The 19,632-nt window shown below is 38.3% G+C and overlaps 2 protein-coding genes across 2 annotated transcripts; both read right to left on the minus strand.

Moving 5' to 3' along the window:
• Positions 1-12,199: 12,199 nt before the first annotated feature.
• Positions 12,200-12,941, minus strand: LOC100979530 (52 kDa repressor of the inhibitor of the protein kinase-like). The gene has a single exon (XM_055106572.1). It carries the CDS (start codon positions 12,650-12,652, stop codon positions 12,200-12,202), a length of 453 nt encoding a protein of 150 aa, XP_054962547.1. The 5' UTR covers positions 12,653-12,941.
• A 189-nt stretch (positions 12,942-13,130) lies between these two features.
• LOC129393011 (52 kDa repressor of the inhibitor of the protein kinase-like) lies at positions 13,131-15,608 on the minus strand. Its single transcript, XM_055106571.2, has one exon. The coding sequence runs from the start codon at positions 14,847-14,849 to the stop codon at positions 14,226-14,228; it is 624 nt and encodes a 207-aa protein (XP_054962546.1). The 5' UTR covers positions 14,850-15,608; the 3' UTR covers positions 13,131-14,225.
• Positions 15,609-19,632: the final 4,024 nt, after the last annotated feature.

The following is a 19,632-nucleotide window of genomic DNA, read 5'->3' on the forward strand; positions in this document are numbered from 1 at the left end:
TGAGGGGTAACTTGATGACTCTAAGTCAAGTGATTTGGAAAGCTGCCCACTTTACTGCAGTCCACTACAGGCTCCAGGCAAAGTTATGGGGAGAAATTAGGAAGCTGCCATTCAAAGTTAGTCTTAAGGGTGTGGGTAGGGGTAATAGTCTCCAGAGTCCAGCTGCCCCCTAGTGGCCAAAGGCATAAAGGGCTGTGGATAGAGTGTTCCTTTGGGTCTAGATTGATATCCATTTAGGGCAACCAGTTCCAGAGCATGGTTTTTCTCAACCATCCTCAGAGACTGTGAGTTTGTGGGTTGGGGGAAAAGAGGATGAACCTAAAAACCCTTTATAGTTCTGGCCATTATACCTGACCAGGCTGTATTCCTTCTTCAACCCAAAAGCAGAATGATAGAAAAAGGCTCAGTAAATCCTGAGCATAACCCCAAATTCAGATCAGTTTGCTTAACTCCCAAGTCCTCTCAAGAAGGGGCTATTGGTGGCTCATCAGGTTCATTTTCCCATCCTGACCTGTAGTCTCAGAAGCAGCTTTCCAAACAAATAACCACTTGCTAGTTCAACAGCACCAAGGGAGCCTGGGAAGGTTTTAACACCTCCTCTCATAATTTACATTAGTACTCACATATCCATGATATTGGCAGTTGGTGTTTTCTCAAATTTAGGTAATGTGCTTTTGCAAACACATCTTGAAAAACCGTTCCCTAGTCCCTTCTTCCAACCAGTACCCCCTGCCACCCTTAAAAACTGTCTATTTGGAAATTCCGAAGCCATTTCAGGCTTCATGTAGCACTCATAACTCTTTGCTTGGCTAGCAAGGTGTTTTCAAGATTAAGGTATATCAGGCACCAAAAATAATAAACTAGGAAACTCCAGATCTACATTCCTCCTAAAAAGAAACTAATGCGCTAGAAAAACTGTCAGAATCAGCTTTTGAAGGACGCTGGAATCTAGTCAAAAACTTACAACAAGGGGAATACTTGGTGAAGAAAGATGTTGCTTTGTGGTAAGAGACTGTTGTGGCATTTTAAATCACCCACTTATCATCCCCCATGCCCTAGATCAGCAGTGGCTGTGAGGACAGTAGATGGCACTCTTGGTGCAAGTTGCTAGTTCCAGAGGGAGCAATATGAACCTTACTCTCAAAGAATTGTGGTATGGGCCTCCACCTGCCTGGAGGCTCCCTCAAAAACTGGCAGGAAGGTTTTCCTATGTTTCACCTGACTCAGAGTGTTTGCAGGGCTCCAGTGGCTTCCAAGGAGGCTGTTACTGAAAGTATTTAAAGGCACAGGTATTGGCTGCAGCAGCCTGGGGTGAGGGATAACACTTGAGACAAATGATAGACACACCTAGAAGCCTGGGAAAGAAGAGATTGGGACGGAAGATGTGTATGGGAAAAAGAATTTTTAAAAGCTCCTATGTACACCAGGGAATCAATAAAGCCACATGCATTCCCAGGGGAGGACACATGCTTGAAAAGACTGGAGAAGAACCTAAGCTTTCACCTCAGGCAGGCCTTCAGGCTCCACATATGCAGGAAGGGAAAGCTGAGGCAGAGTTAGGGCCAATATGTGGAGACTGGGATAGTACTCTTTCCTTTCTTGTTTTTATTTTTTAAAATTTTTATTTCAGTAGTTTTGGGGCAACGGGTAGTTTTTGGTTACATGCAGAAGTTCTTTAGTGGTGATTTCTGAGATTTTTGTGCACCCATCACACAAGCAGTATACACTGTGTACAATGTGTGTAGTCTTTTATCCCTCACCCCACTTCCACCATTCCCCTAGTCCCCAAAGTCCGTTATAGCATTCTTATGCCTTTGCATCCTCATAGTTTAGTGAGAACATACAATATTTGGTTTTCCATTCCTGAGTTACTTCACTTAAAATAATGGTCTGCAACTCCATCCACGTTGCTGCAAATGCCATTATTTCATTTCTTTTTATAGCTGAGTAGTATTCTATGGTGTATATATACAACATTTTCTTTATCAACTCATTAGTTGATGGGCGTTTAGGTTGGTTCCATATTTTTGCAACTGCAGATTGTGCTGCTATAAAGATATGTGTGCAAGTGTCTTTTCCATATAATGACTTCTTTTCCTCTGGATAGATACCCAGCAATGGGATTGATGGATCAAATGGTAGTTCTGCTTTTAGCTCTTTAAGGAATCTCTGCACTGTTTTTCATAGTGGTTGTACTAGTTTACATTCCCAGCAGCATTGCAAAAGTGTTCCCTTTTCACTACATCCACATCAACATCTATTTATTTTATTTTTAAATTATGACCATTCTTGCAGGAGTAAGGTGATATCACATTGTGGTTATAATTTGCATTTCTCTGATAGTGATGTTGAGCACTTTTCATATGTTTGTTGGCCATTTGCATATCTTCTGTTGAGAATTGTCTATTCATGCCCTTTGCCCACTTTTTGATGGGGTTATTTGTTTTTTTCTTGCTGATTTGTTTGAGTTCCTTGTAGATTCTGGATGTTAATCTTTCATCAGATACACAGTTTGTGAATATTTTCTCCTACCCTATGGGTTGTCTGTTTACTGATAATTTATTTTGCTGTGCACAAGCTTTTTAGTTTAATTAGATCCCATTTATTTATCTTTGTTTTTGTTGCATTTGCTATTGGGTTCTTGGTCATGAATTCTTTGCCTAAGCCGATGTCTAGAAGAGTTTTTCCGATGTTATCTTCTAGAATTTTTATGGTTTTAGGTCTTAGATTTAAGTCTTCGATCCACCTTGAGTTGATTTTTGTATAAGGTGAGAGATGAGGATCCAGTTTCATTCTTCTACATGTGGCTTGCCAATTATCCCAGAACCATGTGTTGAATAGGATTGTTTTTCTTTTTTTCTTTTTTTTTCATTTCTTAGCTCTAGTCATTTAAGGGAACTCTGAAAACACCAACCAAACAGTAGGCTAATAGAACAAAGAACTCAGTGGTCACATACAACAAAAAATACTAAAGTAGTTGGGGAAAGTCACTAAAGAAGCATACAATGACAGCCCACAATAGCCAACAGAGACAAACCTTGGGGAGGGATAAGAATCTGGTTTCCAGAGTTGTCATTTTATAATACCCAAAATGTCCTGTTTTCAAAAAAAAATGATGAAGCATGCAAAAAACAAAAGAGAAATTAATAGAAAATATCCATGAAGAAGCATACACATTGGACTTCCTAGACAAAGACTTTTTTTTTTTTGCACTTTAACCATAATAATTTCATTTATATTTTTAAAAACGCTGAAGGTAAAATCTAAAAGAGTAACATTTCTTCCTTCTGTTGGATGTATATACAAAATTTTATAGGACTGTGTAAACTTTGACATATTTTAAGCTTATAAAACAAATAAAATAGAAAATTTACCTAAATCCAACCTATTACACAGTTCAACTTCTATAATACTAATAGTGCTGGAAATCTACACACCCAGTGCTGAAACTGGTATGCTCCACTGGACCTTGAAGACAGAGAGCCTCACCAATGCCTCACAAAATGCAAGGTAGCTTTTCCTCTTGGTCATGCATAATGTCATGGTAGAAACTCTAGCACACTCCCAATTTTATGGCCTCAGTCTCCCTAAGCAAATGCCACTTTGTAATGATATTTTCTTTCTTTAGTCAACAGCTTGTGCCCTAGTGTAGCTGAAGTTTATGGGATATACATGTATGTGACTGATGCAATTTGATTATAATATATTATTTTACATGTAAGTGGCCGTACTATGTTTGAAATATAAGTGTGGGAATGGCTATAGCCATATGATTTTATGGTTTTTTATTTTTAAATAGACAAAGATTTTAGACCTACATTCTTAATATGCTCAAAGAGAACAAAGGAAACCACAGACAAAGAACTGAAATAAATCAGGAGAATGATTTCTCAACAAATAGAGACCATTGATAAAGAGAGAGAGAAATTATAAAAAGAAACCAAATAGAAATTGTGAATCTAAAAAATACAAATTGGCCAGGCATGGTGGCTCATGCCTGTAATTCCAGCACTTTGGTAGGCTGAGGCAGACAGATTGCTTGAGCCCAGGAGTTTGAGACCAGCCTGGGCAACATGGCAAAATCCTGTCTCTATAAAAATCACAAAAAATTAGCCAGGCATGGTGGTACACACTTGTAGTCCCAGTTGCCCAGGAGGCTGAAGTGGGAAAATCACCTGAACCTGGTAGGTCGAGGCTGCAGTGAGCCATGATCATGTCACTGCACTCCAGCCTGGGTAATAAGGTGAGACCCTGTCTCAAAAAAAAAAAAAAAAATACAGGCTGAGCAAGGTGCCTCATGCCTGTAATTCCAGCACTTTGGGAGGCCGAGGCAGGTGGATTGCTTGAGGCCAAGAGTTCGAGACCAGCCTGGCCAACATGGCAAAACCCCATCTCTACTAAAAATACAAAAATTAGCTGGGTGTGGTGTCACATGCCTGTGATCCCAGCTACTTGGGAGGCAGAGACACGAAAATCACTTGAACTTGGGAGGCGGAAGTTGCAGTGAGCTGTGATTGTACCACTGCACTCTAGCCTGGGTGACAGAGCAAGACTCTGTCTCAAAAAAAAAATACAATAACTGTAATGAAAGATTCACTGGAGATGTTCAACATCAGATTTCAACAGGCAGAAAAATCAATTAACTTGTTAGGTCAATTGAGATTATCTAGTCTGGAGAGTAGGAAAAAAAGAATGAAGAAAGATAAACAGAGCCTAAGGGACATGTCAGATACCATTAAGGTTACTAATATATATAGCCCAAGAAGAGGGCCCCAGGAAAAGAAGAGAGCAAGAAAGGGGTAGAGAAAATATCTGAAGAAATAATGACCATGAACTTCCAAAATTTGAGGAAAGACATGAGTCTACACATCCAAGAAGCTCAAGAAGTTCAAGAAGGATAAACTCAAAAAAATCCACAGAGACACACATTTTAATAAAACTGCCAAAAGCCAAAGGCAAAGAGACAATCTTGAAAACACACAAACAAAACAAAGTGAGTCAAAACATAAAAGGGATTTTCCATAATATTGACAACCAATTTTTCATCAGAGATCACAGAGTCAGAAGGCAATTAGATAACATATTTAAAGTGCTGAAAGAAAAAAAATCAAACAAGAATTCTATATCCAGCAAAACTATACTTTAAAAATGAAGAAGAGGCTGGGTGTGGTGGCCCACACCTGTAATCCCAGCACTTTGGGAGGCAAAGGCAGGCAGATCACTTGAGGCCAGGAGTTTGAGAGCAGCTCGGCCAACATAGAGAAACCCCATCTCTACTAAAAGTACAAAAAAATTAGCCAGGCATGGTGGCACACACCTGTAATCCCAGCTACTCAGGAGCCGAGGCATGAGAATCGTTTGATCCTGGGAGGTGGATGTTGCAGTGAGCTGAGATTATGCCACTGCCCTTCAGTCTAGGCCACAGAGTGAGACTCCGTCTCAAGAAAAAAAAAAAAAAAAAAGAAAAAAGAAAAAAATGACTTCAGTTTCCAGTCCAGTCTGTGAGGAGCTTAGAAGTTGTCACTTTGTCTTAATAACAATTAAAAAGTAGGCTGGGCACTGTGGCTCAAGCCTGTAATCCCAGCACTTTGGGAGGCCGAGGCGGGAGGATCACCTGAGGTCAGGAATTCGAGACCAGCCTGGCCAACATGGTGAAACCCCATCTCTACTAAAAAATACAAAAATTAGCCGGGCATGGTGGCAGGTGCATTAATCCCAGCTACTTGGGAGGCAGAGGCAGGAGAATCATTTGAACCCAGGTGGTGGAGGTTGCAGTGAGCCGAGATCGGGCCATTGCACTCAAGCCTGGGGGACAAAAGCAAGGCTTCTCAAAAAAAAAAAAAAAAGTAAAAAATAGAACAAACTAAAAACCAACAATTCTTAGGTTCCTCAGAGAATTGAGGTCATGGGGCAAAATGCTGCCCCCAAATTGGAAAGACTGGCAGATACAGATTATGGTTTTCTGGAGCAGAAACCCTCACACTTAAACCTTCATGTGAACCAGCAACCATGGGTAGGAAAAGTTAAACTTTAATTGGTGAATTGCTGGAGTTTCAATGAGAAAATGCAACGAGAATTTTTAATTCTCAAACTTGTCCACATTGAGACCTCAGTTTAGGGGGACCCTACACTTTCACTAGTCTTACCTCAAGGAGCCTTACCAGAGTCTCACAGTTAAAATTGAAGAAAAATCCCTGTCTGATTTCTATAAGGGAAGGATGAAAATAGTCATTTTGAAATATGCCCAGAGTATTCTGTTCTTCATAACAAGTCCTGCCTTCAAGAGAAAATATTTCACTGGAATATAACCTACGAAAATTTTATAAGAGCCTGACTGGCCTGGGGAGAGAGAAATACCCAACACCATAACCCTTCGGCCTTTCTGACCTGCAGAGGTAAGGAAAAACCTGAGAGGCACTTGGAAAGGTCAGAGTCCATGGGAAGAATTTCACTAAAAGACTGAGATCTAATCATAGGTCTATAGAATGATTCACCTCCCCTCACATCTTACCACCAAATCACTCAAGGGCTATTTACACACAAGTTTTTTTACAGAGTACATCATCTCCAGCTTTCAGTAAAAAATTATGTCATACTAAAAGGCAAAAATCCCTGCAGTTTAAAGATACAGTGCAAGCATCAGAACCAGACTCAGATATGAAAATTTTAAATAACTATAATTAACATGCTAAGGGCTCTAATGGACAACGTAAACATGCAAAAACAGATGAGTAATGTAACCAAAGATTAAAATCTAGGAATGAATAAAAAAGGAATGCTAGAAACAAAAAATACTGTAATAGAAGTGAATAATGCATTTGATGGGTCAGTAGTAGACTGGACATGACTGAGGAATCAGTGAGCTTGAGGATATGGTAATAGAAATTTTCCAAACTAAAAAACAAAGAGAAAAAAAATAATGAAAAACAACACAGAACAGAATACCTAAGGACTGTGGGACAACTATAAAGGGTGTACATATGCATAATGAGGATACAAAAATGAAGAGAAAGAGAGAAAGAAACAGGAGAAATATCTGAAGCAATAGTGACTAAACATTCCCCCAAATTAGTGTAAGATACCAAACTCCACCCTAGGAAGCTCAGAGAATACCAAGCCAGATAAGTGCCCAAAAATCTACATGTAGGCATATAACATTCAAACCGCAGAAAATCAACCACTGAAAAATGTTTTTGAAGGAATCTTTACCCACAGGAGAATAAGGATAAGAATTACCTTAGACTTTTCTTCAGAAACCATGCAAGAACAGAGTGGGATAAAATATTTAAAGTGCTGAGAAAAAAAAATCAACCTCGAATTCTGTATCCAATAAAATTATTCTTCATAACTGAAAGAGAAATAAAGACTTTCTCAGAAAAACAAAAATTGAGGGAATTTGTTGCTGATAAATCTTCCTTGGAAGAAAAGAAATTCAGAAGAACAAAAATTATATAGGTTATAAATTTGGATCTACATAAACAAAGGAAGAACATTAGAGAGGGAATAAGTGATATTAAAATAAAAACTTTTCTTTTTCTTATTCTTAATTGATCTAACAAAAACTTTGTTCACAATAATAGCAAAAATGTTCACAATATTTATTCTTTATGCATAAGTGAAACGAATGACAACAATGATACAAGGGATGGGGGAAAGAATTAGGAATCCTTTTTATAAGGTATTTACACTACCCATGAAGTGGTATAGTATTATTTGAATGAGGACTTTGATTAGTTGTAAATGTATATTGTAAACTGTAGGGTAACCATTAAAAATTTTTTTAAAAGAAATATAATTGATATACTAAGAAAGGAGCAAAAATTGAATAGTATAAAATGCTCAGTTAAAACTATCAAAGGCAGAAAAATACTGGAGGACAAAAATAGAAACAAAGAACAAGGGGAACAAACTAAAAATAGTAACAAATATCATAAATATTAATCCAGCTATATAGCAATAGTCACTTTAATCATCGCAACAGCCAGGGCAGTAACATGTGCCTGTAGTCCCAGCTACTTGGGAGGCTGAGGCAGGAGGATCCCTTGAGCCCAGGAGTTCTGAGCTATAGTGTGCTCAGTGATTGAATGTCTGAACTAAGTTTGCTATCAATATGGTGACCTCCCAGGAGTAGGGGGCCACCAGATTGCCTAAGGACGGATGAAATGACCCAGGTCAAAACTACTGTACCGATCAGTACTGGGATTGCACCTGTGAACAGCAAATGCACTCCAGCCTGGGCAACATAACAAGACCCCAGCTCTTAAATAAATAAATAAATAAATAAACAAATGAACAAACAAATATCATCACAACAATGAGACTTAGAGTGCACAAAGAAAAACAAGACCCAACTATATGTTGTCTACAAGAAATCCACCTCAAACATAAAGACAGACAAATTAAAAATAAAGGAATAGAGAAAGATATATCATGCTAAAATTAATAAAAAGAAATCTGGAATATCTACATTAATTTCAGACACAGCTGACTTCAAAGCAAGGGACAAAGGACATTATCAGGAATAATGAGAGGCATTACAGAATGATAAAGGGTGATAAAGGGGTCAATTCTCCAAGAAGAAATAATAGTCCTTGATGTGTATATGCCTAACAGCAGAGCACCAAAATATGTGAGGCAAAAATTGATGGAACTGCAAGGTGAAATAGATTATCTACTATTATAGTTACAGACTTTAACATCCCTTGATCAGTAATAGACTGATCCAGCAGGACAAAAATCAATAAGGACATAGTTGAACCAAGAGCACCATCAAATAGGTCTAATTGACATCTACAGACTACTTCATCCAACAACAGCAGGATACACATTCTTCTCAAGCTCACATGGAACATTCATTGAGGCAGACAACATTCTTTGGGAGGCTATGGTGGGCAGATCACCTGAAGTCAGGAGTTCGAGACCAGCCTGGCCAACATGGTGAAACCCCGTCTCTACTGAAAATACAAAAAATCAACCAGGCGTGATGGTGGGCACCTGTAATCCCAGCTACTCATGAGGCTGAGGCATGAGAATTGCTTTAACCTGGGAGGCGGAGGTTGTGGTGAGCCAAGATCACACCATTGCACTCCAGCCTGGATGACAAAGTGAGACTCCGTCTCAAAAAATAAATAGATAAATAAATAAATAAAATAAATAAATGTGATTCATCACATAAATAGAACTAAAGACAAAAACCACATGATTATTTCAATAGATTCAATAGATACAGAGCAGAAAAGGCTTTTGATAAAATTCAACACCCTTTCATGTTAAAAACTCTGAACAAACTAGGTATTGAAGTAACATACCTCAAAATAAGAGTCATCTATGACAGACCAACAGCCAAAATCACACCAAAAGGGCAAAAGCTGGAAGCATTCCCCTTGAAAACTGGCACAAGACAAGGTTGCTCTCTCTCACCACTCCTATTCAACATAGTGTTGGAAGTCCTGGCTAGGGCAATCAGGCAAAAGAAAGAAATAAAGAGCACCCAAATAGGAAGAGATGAAGTCACACTATCCCTGTTTGTAGATAACATGATTCTGTATCTAGAAAAAAACCCCATAGTCTTGGCCCAAAAGCTCCTTACATTGACTAACAACTTCAGCAAACTCTTAGGATACAAAGTTAATGTACAAAAATCACTAACACTCCTATACACCAACAACAGTCAAGCCAAGAGCCAAGTCAGGAATGCATTCCCATTCACAATTGCCACAAAAAGAATAAAATATCTAGGAATACAGCTAAGCAGGGAGGTGAAAAATCTCTACGAGGAGAACGATAAAACACTGCTCAAAGAAATCAGAGATGACACAAACAAATGGAAAAACATTCCATGCTCATGGATAGGAAGTATCAATATCGCTAAAATGGCTATACTGCCCAAAGCAATTTATAGATTCAATGCTATTCCTATTAAACTACCAATGACATTCATCACAGTACTAGAAAAATTATTTTAAAATTCATATGTGTTGGGCACGGTGGCTCATGCCTGTAATCCCAGCATTTTGGGAGTCTGAGGTGGGCAGATCACCTGAGGTCGGGAGTTTGAGACCAGCCTGGCCAACATAGTGAAACCCCATCTCTACTAAAAATACAAAAATTATCTGGGTGTGGTGGCAGGTGCCTGTAATCCCAGCTACTCGGGAGGCTGAGGCAGGAGAATCGCTTGAACCCAGGAGGTGAAGGTTGCAGTGAGCTGAGATCGCACTGTTGCACCACAGCCTGGGTGACAAGAGTGAAACTCCATCTCAAAACAACAACAACAACAAAACATTCATATGGAACCAAAAAAGAGACCAAATAGCCAAGGTAATCCTAAGCAAAAAGAACAAAGCTGGAGGCATCATGCTACCCAACTTTAAGCTATAATACAGGGCTATGGTAAGCAAAATAGCATGGTACCGGTACAAAAACAGACACATAGACTAATGGGACAGAATAGAGAACCCAGAAATGAGGCCACATAGCTGCAACTATCTGATCTTTGACAAAGCTGACAAAAACAAGCAATGGGCCAGCCTGAGCAACATGACAATACCCCATCTCTACAAAAATTCAAAACTTAGTCGGGCATGGTGGCACACAGCTACTCAAGAGGCTGAGGCAGGAGCATTGCTTGTGCCTGGATTAAGAAAATGTGGTACATATACACCATGGGATACCATGCAGCCAAAAAAAAGAATGAGATCATGTCCTTTGCAAAAACATGGATGGAGCTGGAGGCCATTATCCTTAGCAAATTAATGCAGGAACAAAAAACCAAATACCACATGTTCTCACTTATAAATGAGAGCTTAATGATGAGAACACATGGACACAAAGGGGAACAATAGACACTGGGGCCTATCAGATGGTGGAGGGTGGGAGGAGGGAGAAGATCAGTAAAAATAACTAATCGGCACTAGGCTTAATACCTGGGTGATGAAATAATCTGTACAACAAACCCCCATGATTAAAGTTTACCTATATAACAAACCTGCACATATTCCCCTGAACTTAAAAGTTAAAAAAAAGAAAGAAAAAGTTGAATTTCTGATTTTTTGTGTCCTAGTAAAATTAGATACTACTATAGTTAGTAGTAGTATTATCTCATGTAAGTAATTTTTGTAAAGGCCTGGAGAGAGTAAAAAAAAAAAAGGAATATTATGAGCAACTTATGCCCACAAATTTGATAATCTAGATGAAATGAACTAATTCCTTGTACAACACAATCTGCAAAAACTCACAGACAGAAGAAATAAACTATCTGAATAGACCTATCTCTATTAAAGAAATTGAATCAATAATTTTTTAACAAAATTCACATTTTATTTAGATTGAAATAAACTATACAAAATTGATTTTCTTCACCAAAAAAGCAATATTTCCATATTTTTCTAGATAAACCACAACACTTAGTTTTGTAGGTTTTCCAGGTTTTGTTTATAAATCAAGATGAGGCAGTAGATAAGAGTCACGGGAAAAGACAGAAAAAAAACCAGACAAATCAGTTGTCAGTATCCATGGCCTCTGATTCTGTCTTAACCATGAAACAGAACTGTTCAACATATACCTGCTAAAAAGCTTATGAAGATGTAGGCTCCACAAAGGAATGTAAACAGCAATAACGAGATGTGGAACAATGGCAGGCTCTTCCATTCAAACTTTGTCATTTGTTCCTTTAAGTTCAAGAAAGACAAAATCTACACTGAAATCCTTGTTTGGCGAGCTCACAAGCTTTTCTCCAGTAATTTCTTGTAACTGTCCAATATAGATTTTTAACATACTTAAAACTCCTATTAGACAAAGGTCAATTGTGGGCTTCACTATAACGTTTTATAAAATGTAGTCCTTCCTCTCACACCTCTTCAAAATATATTTCTTCAAAGAATTCATAACACCCAACAAGTAGAGATCCATAGTGATAATAAATGCTATGTCTAAAATGACTTAACTAAAACAATTCCAGAGTGCCGTGCAGAGATCACGCAGAAGGAAACATGGCATTTTCAATGTTCTCTTCTGGAAGAACAGGTAGGTCTTCAAAGCATGAGAGTTCAAACAGGGGCCATTTAAACACGTAGATTATCAATGGCTAAGGTATTCAATGGAGTTCTGTAGGCAAAGATATTTAGTGATTAAGTGGCCTACATACATCGTACGGCTTTTCTTCCAAATATCAAATATAAGATAGCCTATTTTTAAGAGTCTCTTAGGTATTTTCCACGGTTTCAGAATTATCTGTGTGAAACTCTGACTTACTTGTATAGAGTTTAATATATGTGTCCACCACTAAATCCAGGTGGTGTTTTATATCAAAATTTATGTTAAGCAAAGCCAAGATACTCGACCTTTGGTCTGTCAAAATGATCCTCAAATATGCTTTAAGACGCTTTCGTCCATTTTCATACTGCTCATTCTCAACCTTCATCACAGGAAGAATACACAGGACCTTCAGCAATGCATACACATTAGGAAAAAACTTGATGTCAGGCAGGTGGAGGGCTTCATAGATGGTGGATGGAAGCTCTATATCTTTCCCCCTGTGTTTCCATTTGATTCTCCAACAATGAAGCTTGGCTGAGAGCATGTCAAAATTGGGTAAGTCACTTCTATACGTGTCAGCATAGTGTTCCTCTGATGTATTGAATTTGAGTTGTCCCATGACTGAGGGTACCAGAGATAAGCATTTAAGAGCTCTGAGGTGCTGTTCTGAGAATATATCTTTAAGTTCCTGAATAATGTGCTCCACTGTTGGGACACTTAGGGTTTCTTTATAGTAACTCTCAGAGGTTAGCTAAGATTCCAGGTTACCCTGGTGAGCTCTGCGGAATTTCCCAGGGAGTTTCATTTGAATATCAAGTTTGGTTGCCAAATTTGTGGCTTCCTCAAACCAAAATTCATTATAAATTTCAATATTTTTCATCACTTCGTTGAGTGAATGCAGTACTGCAGTCAAGCTACTGGCTGCAAAGAAGACATCAGAGGTTTGCCCCTGGAGATTTTTCCCAAAGGTTCTTTTAAAAGATAGGACATTTTTTAAGAACAACAGTAGTAACAATGAAATCAAAATCTGTTACTGTACTGCAGCGTACAAATACTCGGCCAGCTATACAGTTATTCCATCTAATATTTCTCATTGAGAATAGCAGATCTCCTTCAGTTCTTTACCCCTTTCTTTACTGTTCTGAAAAAGAACAGAAATTACATTGTGAAGTTCTAAAAGCAGTTGTGGTGATCGATGGAAAAAAGAACAAACTTTCTCAATTGTTCTTAATGCAACGGATACTCCCATAACAGATACTGATTTTGCCAACCACATATTTAAGGCACAGGAAGAGCAGAGTGTGTAGACAGCTTGGGGATATTTCTCTAAAGGTCTAGAAGCAACAACTTTCATTTTGGAAGAAAATCCGCCGGACACGGTGGCTCACGCCTCTAATCCCAGCACTTTGGGAAGCCGAGGCGGGTGGATCACAAGGTCAGGAGATCAAGACCATCCTGGCTAACACGGCAAAACCCCGTCTCTACTAAAAATACAAAAAACTTAGCCGGGCGCGGTGGCGGGGGCCTGTAGTCTCAGCTACTGGGGAGGCTGAGGCAGGATTATGGCGCGAACCTGGGAGGCAGAGCTTGCAGTGAGCCCAGATGGCGCCACTGCACTCCAGCCTGGGCGACAGAGCGAGACTCTGTCTCAAAAAAAAAAAAAAAAGAAGAAGAAGAAGAAGAAGAAGAAGAGGAGGAGGAAGAGGAAGAAGAAGAAGAAGAAGAAGAAGAAGAAGAAGAAGAAGAAGAAGAAGAAGAAGGAGAAGGAGAAGGAGAAGAAGAAGAGGAAGAAGAAGATCAACTAGACACAATGTAAGCCTGGCCACAATACTCCATTATTGAATCCCCACTTCTCAGTTATTATAGTGTGAAATTTCACAGCCAAAATTTCTGTATGAACATCATAAGGCAGGAAGCCCATAAGGCAGGAAGCCCATAAATTCCTCTCTTAGGTTATGGGACTCATCAACAAACCTCACCAACACAGGTAGGTGCTCTTCCCCTGCTATGTCCACTACATAGTCAGTGATAATGGAAAAGAAGTGTGAGTCTCTCATTTCCCTGTGAGTTTCTTCTCGAATACAGCTCTCACAGATCTCTAGCATCTGCCTCTGCTGTGTTTTTTAACAAAACAACGTGTTAACTGCAGTTGTGTCAAACTGCTTTCTCAGAACTTCTTCACCAGAATTTATTCAGCACTCCAGCAGTGCCTGAAAGTTATCTGGAGTAAAGAGACCTTCTGGGATTTCATCAGCCTCATGTCCATCCAGAGGTATGTTTTGCTTTCCCATCAGAATCAAGATTTCAAATAGAGATTTTAGGTATTCTTTGTTTTCCTTTTCTTCAAGGGTTAGAGGTAAAATGTCCTCATCTTGCCCTTCACCCTCTTCTTCACTGGGGTTCTGAGAATTACTATTGTTGGTTTCTTTATGTTTTGGTTCCTGCTCAGAAGTTTCATCAAATTTTTTCTGTTTCAGTGTCCTGATTTTGTCTGCACTCAGTTCTTTTATTCGTTTTCTGTGTCTACTATGTGGGTTGTTGAAATGACTGGTAAGATCAAATATTGTTGGTATTACATTATCTTGAAGAACTGTCCTATAAGGACTAGTTCTACAGATCATGGAGGTCTCCAAATCTTTGGCACATAACCGATAATGTTTATTTAGCTGATCAGGTGTTTTATCTTCTAAGTCTGCTCTCCTACAATTCTCCACCCACTTCTGGCATCTGGCCGGGTTCCGCAGGAACCTGAAGAAGGCCAGGTCGGACTGCCTGCTCTTCCACGTGCACTTGGGGGCAGCGCAGAAGTTCGTCATCGTCGCCCGCCCGCCAGCCGGCCGGCCCAGCACCCCCTCCCCGCCTCCTCAGGGCAGTCCGCCCGCCCGTCGGGGCTGGGGAGGGGACTGAATCAATAATTAATAACCTTCCCAAACAGCTGGCACTAGGGTTCACTGGTGAATTATAACAAACATTTAAGGAAGAATTTATATAAACTCTCTACAGTCTCTTCCAGGAGGTAGAAGCAGAGGGAACACTTCCTAATTTATTCTATGAGGCCACCATTACCCTAGTACCAAAATCATATAAAGATACTACAAGAAAAGAAAACTGGCCGGGTGCGGTGGCTCAAGCCATAATTCCAGCACTTTGGGAGGTCGAGGTGGGAGAATCACGAGGTCAGGAGTTCGAGACCAGCCTGGCCAACATGGCGAAACCCCGTCTCTATTAAAAATACAAGAATTCGCCAGGCGTGGTGGCAGGCGCTTGTAATCCCCGCTAGTCGGGAGGCTGAGGCAGCAGAATAGCTTGAACCCGGGAGGCAGAGGTTGCAGTGAGCCAAGATCGTGCCATTGCACTCCAGCCTTGGGGACAAGAGCCAGACTTCCTCTCAAAAAAAAAAAAAAAAAGAAAAAAAGAAAAGAAAACTACAGGCCAACATTTCATGAATGTAGATGCAAAAATCCCCATCAAAATATTAGCAAATATCCATAATGCATACAAAATTATACACCATGACCATGTGTGATTTATTCCATGTATGCAAGGCTAGTTCAACATTTGAAAATCAATTGATGTAATCCATCACATCTACAGGCTAAAAAGGAAGAATTATATGATCATATCCATAGATGTAGAAAAAGCATTTGAGAAAATTCAACACTCATTCTGAGTGATGCTATAGTAGTGTATACATTTGTCAAAGCCCATAGAATGTACAAAATCAAGAATGAAAATTTAAACTGTGGACTTTGAGTGATAATGGTGTGTAAAGGTTGGTTCATCAATTTGAAATACATATACCACTTCTGTTGTGGAATGTTGGTGGTGAGGGAGGCTATGCATGTGTGTGAGAAGGAGTATATGGGATCTCCCTGTACTTTTCATTCAGTTTTGCTGGGAACCTAAAACTGCTCTAAAAAGCAAAGTCTATTTTTTAGAAAAATGGAGAAGCCATTCTGGGTCACACCCTAAATAACTGGTAGACCTGGAACTCAACTCCAGATTTATTTGAGCACAACTGTCTTGTCCTTATCCACTGTGCCACAAGATCTACTTTGAATTTCACCTTGTTTAATATTTCTTTGCTGAACACAATTGACTAGATGGAAAATGGACTTAACTCACCATTTAGAAAAGCAAGGAACCTAATTTTTTTGTAGAAATGATAATAATATATTTCTAATAAAGGGTACATTTCAGGAAGAAAAATGAAGGAAAAGTTAAGACATTTCTAGATAAAGAAAAACTGATGATATTCATCACTAGCAGACATGCCCTACGACAAATGCTAGAGCCAATCCTTCTTCTGGGTATATACTGAAAGGAGATGAAATCACCATCTTGTAAAGATATCTGCACTCTCGTGTTGTTGAAACATTATTCACAATAGCCACAATATGGATACAACATAAGTGTCCATCAATGGACAAGTAGATAAAGAAAATGTGTTTTTTACATATATAGATATGTGTGTGTATTTATTTATTTATACACACCCACATATATAATGAAATATTATTCAGCCTTTAAAAAGGAGATACTGCCATTTGCCACAAAATGGATGGACCTGGAGGACATGCTAAGTAAAATAAGCCAGACACAGAAAGAAAAATATAGCATAATCTTACTTATATTGTGCACTCTATTTTTTAAAAGTCAAATATGTAGTACAGACAGAATGAAACAGTGGTTACCATGGGTGGGGATAGGGAAGAAACAGGAAAATGTAGGTCAAAGGATACAAAGTAGCAGATATGTAGGATGAACAAGTCTAGAGTTTCAACATACCACATTAGGACTGTAGTTAATAAAATTGTATTAAAGATTCTTGTCAACTAAGTAGAGTTTAGCTGTTCTTGTCACAAAAAAGTAACTATGTGAGATGATAGATATGTTAATTTGCTTCACCACAGTAATTATTTTACTATCTACATGTATTCCATAACATGTTGTAAACCTGAATACACAATAAGATTTATTTTTAAAAAATAAATGCTAAAGGGAGTCTTCCAGACTGAAATAAAAGGAAAACAGAAAGTAATTCAAGGATAGCCAAAGAAATAAAGAACAATGGTAAAGGTAGATACACAAGTGTTATTGGCTGAATTGTGTCCACCAAAATTTATGCATTAAAGTCCTAGCTTCCAGTACTTCAGGATGTGACTATATTTGGAGGAAGGGTATTTAAGAAGTAATTAAGTTAAAATAAGGTCATTGGAGTGGGACCGAATCCCACATGACTAGTATCCTTATAGGAAGAGGAGATTAGAATACAGATACACACAGAAGAAAAACTATGCAAAGACACAGGGAGAAGATGGCCATCTACAAGCCAAGGAGAGAGGCTGCTGAAGAAACTAACCCAGTCGACACCTAAATCCAGGACTTCTATTCTCTATAACTACTGGAAAACAAATTTTTATTGTTTAAGCCACTCAGTCTGTGATACTTTGTTATGACAGCCCTAGCTACCTAATATAATAAGTATAAAAAGCCAGTAGTATTGCATATTTGGTTTGTAACCATTTTATTTCGTAGAATTTAAAGGACAAAGATATAAAATAATAATTTTAAAGTTATGCTAACGGGTACACAATGTATAAAGGTGTAATTTGTGACAATAACAACATAAAAGAGGGACAGAGCTGTAAGGGGCCAGAGTTTTCTAGTACTATTGAAACTAAGTATTAATTCAAAGTTGAGTGTTACAAAGATAAGATAGTAATTGTAATCCCCAGGGTAATCACCAAGGGAAAAACTGAAAATATACAGAAAAAGAAACAAAGAGGGATTCAAATGGTACACTAACAAAAAAAAATCAATTAATCACAAAAGGAAGCACTAATGGAGGAAGTGAGAAACAAAAAAGATATATTAGTATGCTAGGGCATATAAATATATATGTATATATAAAATACTATATATATAAAAGACACATATTAGTATACTAGGGCTGCCATAACAAAATATAACATAAAGGGTGGTTTAAACAACAGAATTGTGTTTCCTCACACTTATGGAGACTAGAAGTTCAATATCAAGGTGTTAGCAGGTTTAGTTTCTCCTAAGTCCTCTCTTCTTGTCTTGCAGATGGCTTCCTTCCCATTGCATCCTCACATGGTCTTTTCTCTATGCATGCACATCCTGGTGTCTCTCAGTGTGTCTTAGTCTAATATGGACATCAGTCAGATTCGATTAGAGCCCACCATAATAGCCTCATTTTTACTTATTTACCTCAAAGGCCCTATTGCAAATACAGTCATCATCTGAGGTACTGGGGGTTAGGCTTTCAACATATAAATGTTGAGGAAACACAATTCAGCCCATAATAAGACATACAGTAAACATGGCCAGGCATGGTGGCTCACGCATGTAATTTCAGCACTTTAGGAAGCCAAGGCTGGAGAACTGCTTGAGGCCAGAAGCTTGAGACCAGCCTGGGCAACATAGTGAGACCCCATGTCTATGAAGCAAATTCAGTTAAAAAGCATTAGCTAAGCATGGTGATGCACACCTGTACTCCCAGCCAGGGTGACAGAGGGAGAGCCCATATCTTTAAAAAATGTTATTTGTGACATCAATAATATAAAGTGGGGGAGTGATGCTGTAAAGGAGTAAAGTTTTTGTTGTTAAACTTAAGTTGTTGTCAGCTTGAAATAGAATGTTATAACTTTAAAACATTTTATGTAGTTGCAATGGTAATCAGAAAAAGAAAATACCAATAGAATATACACAAAAGGAAATGAGAAGGAAATCAAAGCATGCCACTATAAGAAAAAAACAATGAAAATGAAGGAAAGCAGTAAGAAAAGAAAGGAGGGAAAAGGGACAAAACATACAGAAAACAACAAAATGGCAGTAAGAAGTACTTCACTATCAGTAATCACTTTAAATGAAAGTGGATTAAACTCCCCAAAATACATAGGTTGGCTGAATGGATAAAAAATCAGGATCCACCTGTTTGCTATCTATAAGAGACTCACCTTAGATCTAAGGACATGCATAGACTTAAAGTGAAAGGGTGGAAAAAGATACTACATAAAAATGGTAACCAAACAGAGCAGGATGACTGTACTAATATCAGACAAAATAAGCTTTAAGTCAAAAACTGTTATAAGAGACAAATAAGGACATTATATAACAATAAAAGAGACAATTCACCAAAAAATATTATAAATATTCATGCAACAAACATCAGAGCTCCTAAATATATAAACTTTGACAGAATTAAGTGAGAAAAGAGACAGCAAAAAATATGAAAAATAGACAGCAAAATAGTAATAGTAATAGGAGACTTTAATACCCTATTTTTAATAATGAACGGATAGAACAACTAGACAGAAAGTCAATAAGAAAATAAAGGACCTGAACAAAACTGTAGACCTATTGGACCTAACAGACATATAGAACAGTCCACCCAAAAAGAACAGAATATGAACATGGAATATTCTCTAGGAAAGACCACATGTTAGACCACAAAACAAATCTTAACAAATTCAAAAATATTGAAATTATACAAAATATCTCTTCCAGTCACAATGAAATAAAACTAGAAATGAATAGCAGGATGAAAACTGGAAGATCCACAAATATGTGGAA

This window comes from Pan paniscus, chromosome X (assembly GCF_029289425.2).
Source record: "Pan paniscus chromosome X, NHGRI_mPanPan1-v2.0_pri, whole genome shotgun sequence".
NCBI lineage: Eukaryota > Metazoa > Chordata > Mammalia > Primates > Hominidae > Pan > Pan paniscus.

Coding starts and splice junctions, on each gene's coding strand:
- LOC100979530 (XM_055106572.1), bottom strand. CDS start 12,652: ATGGGACAACTCAAATTCAATACATCAGAGGAACACTATGCTGACACG.
- LOC129393011 (XM_055106571.2), bottom strand. CDS start 14,849: ATGACGAACTTCTGCGCTGCCCCCAAGTGCACGTGGAAGAGCAGGCAG.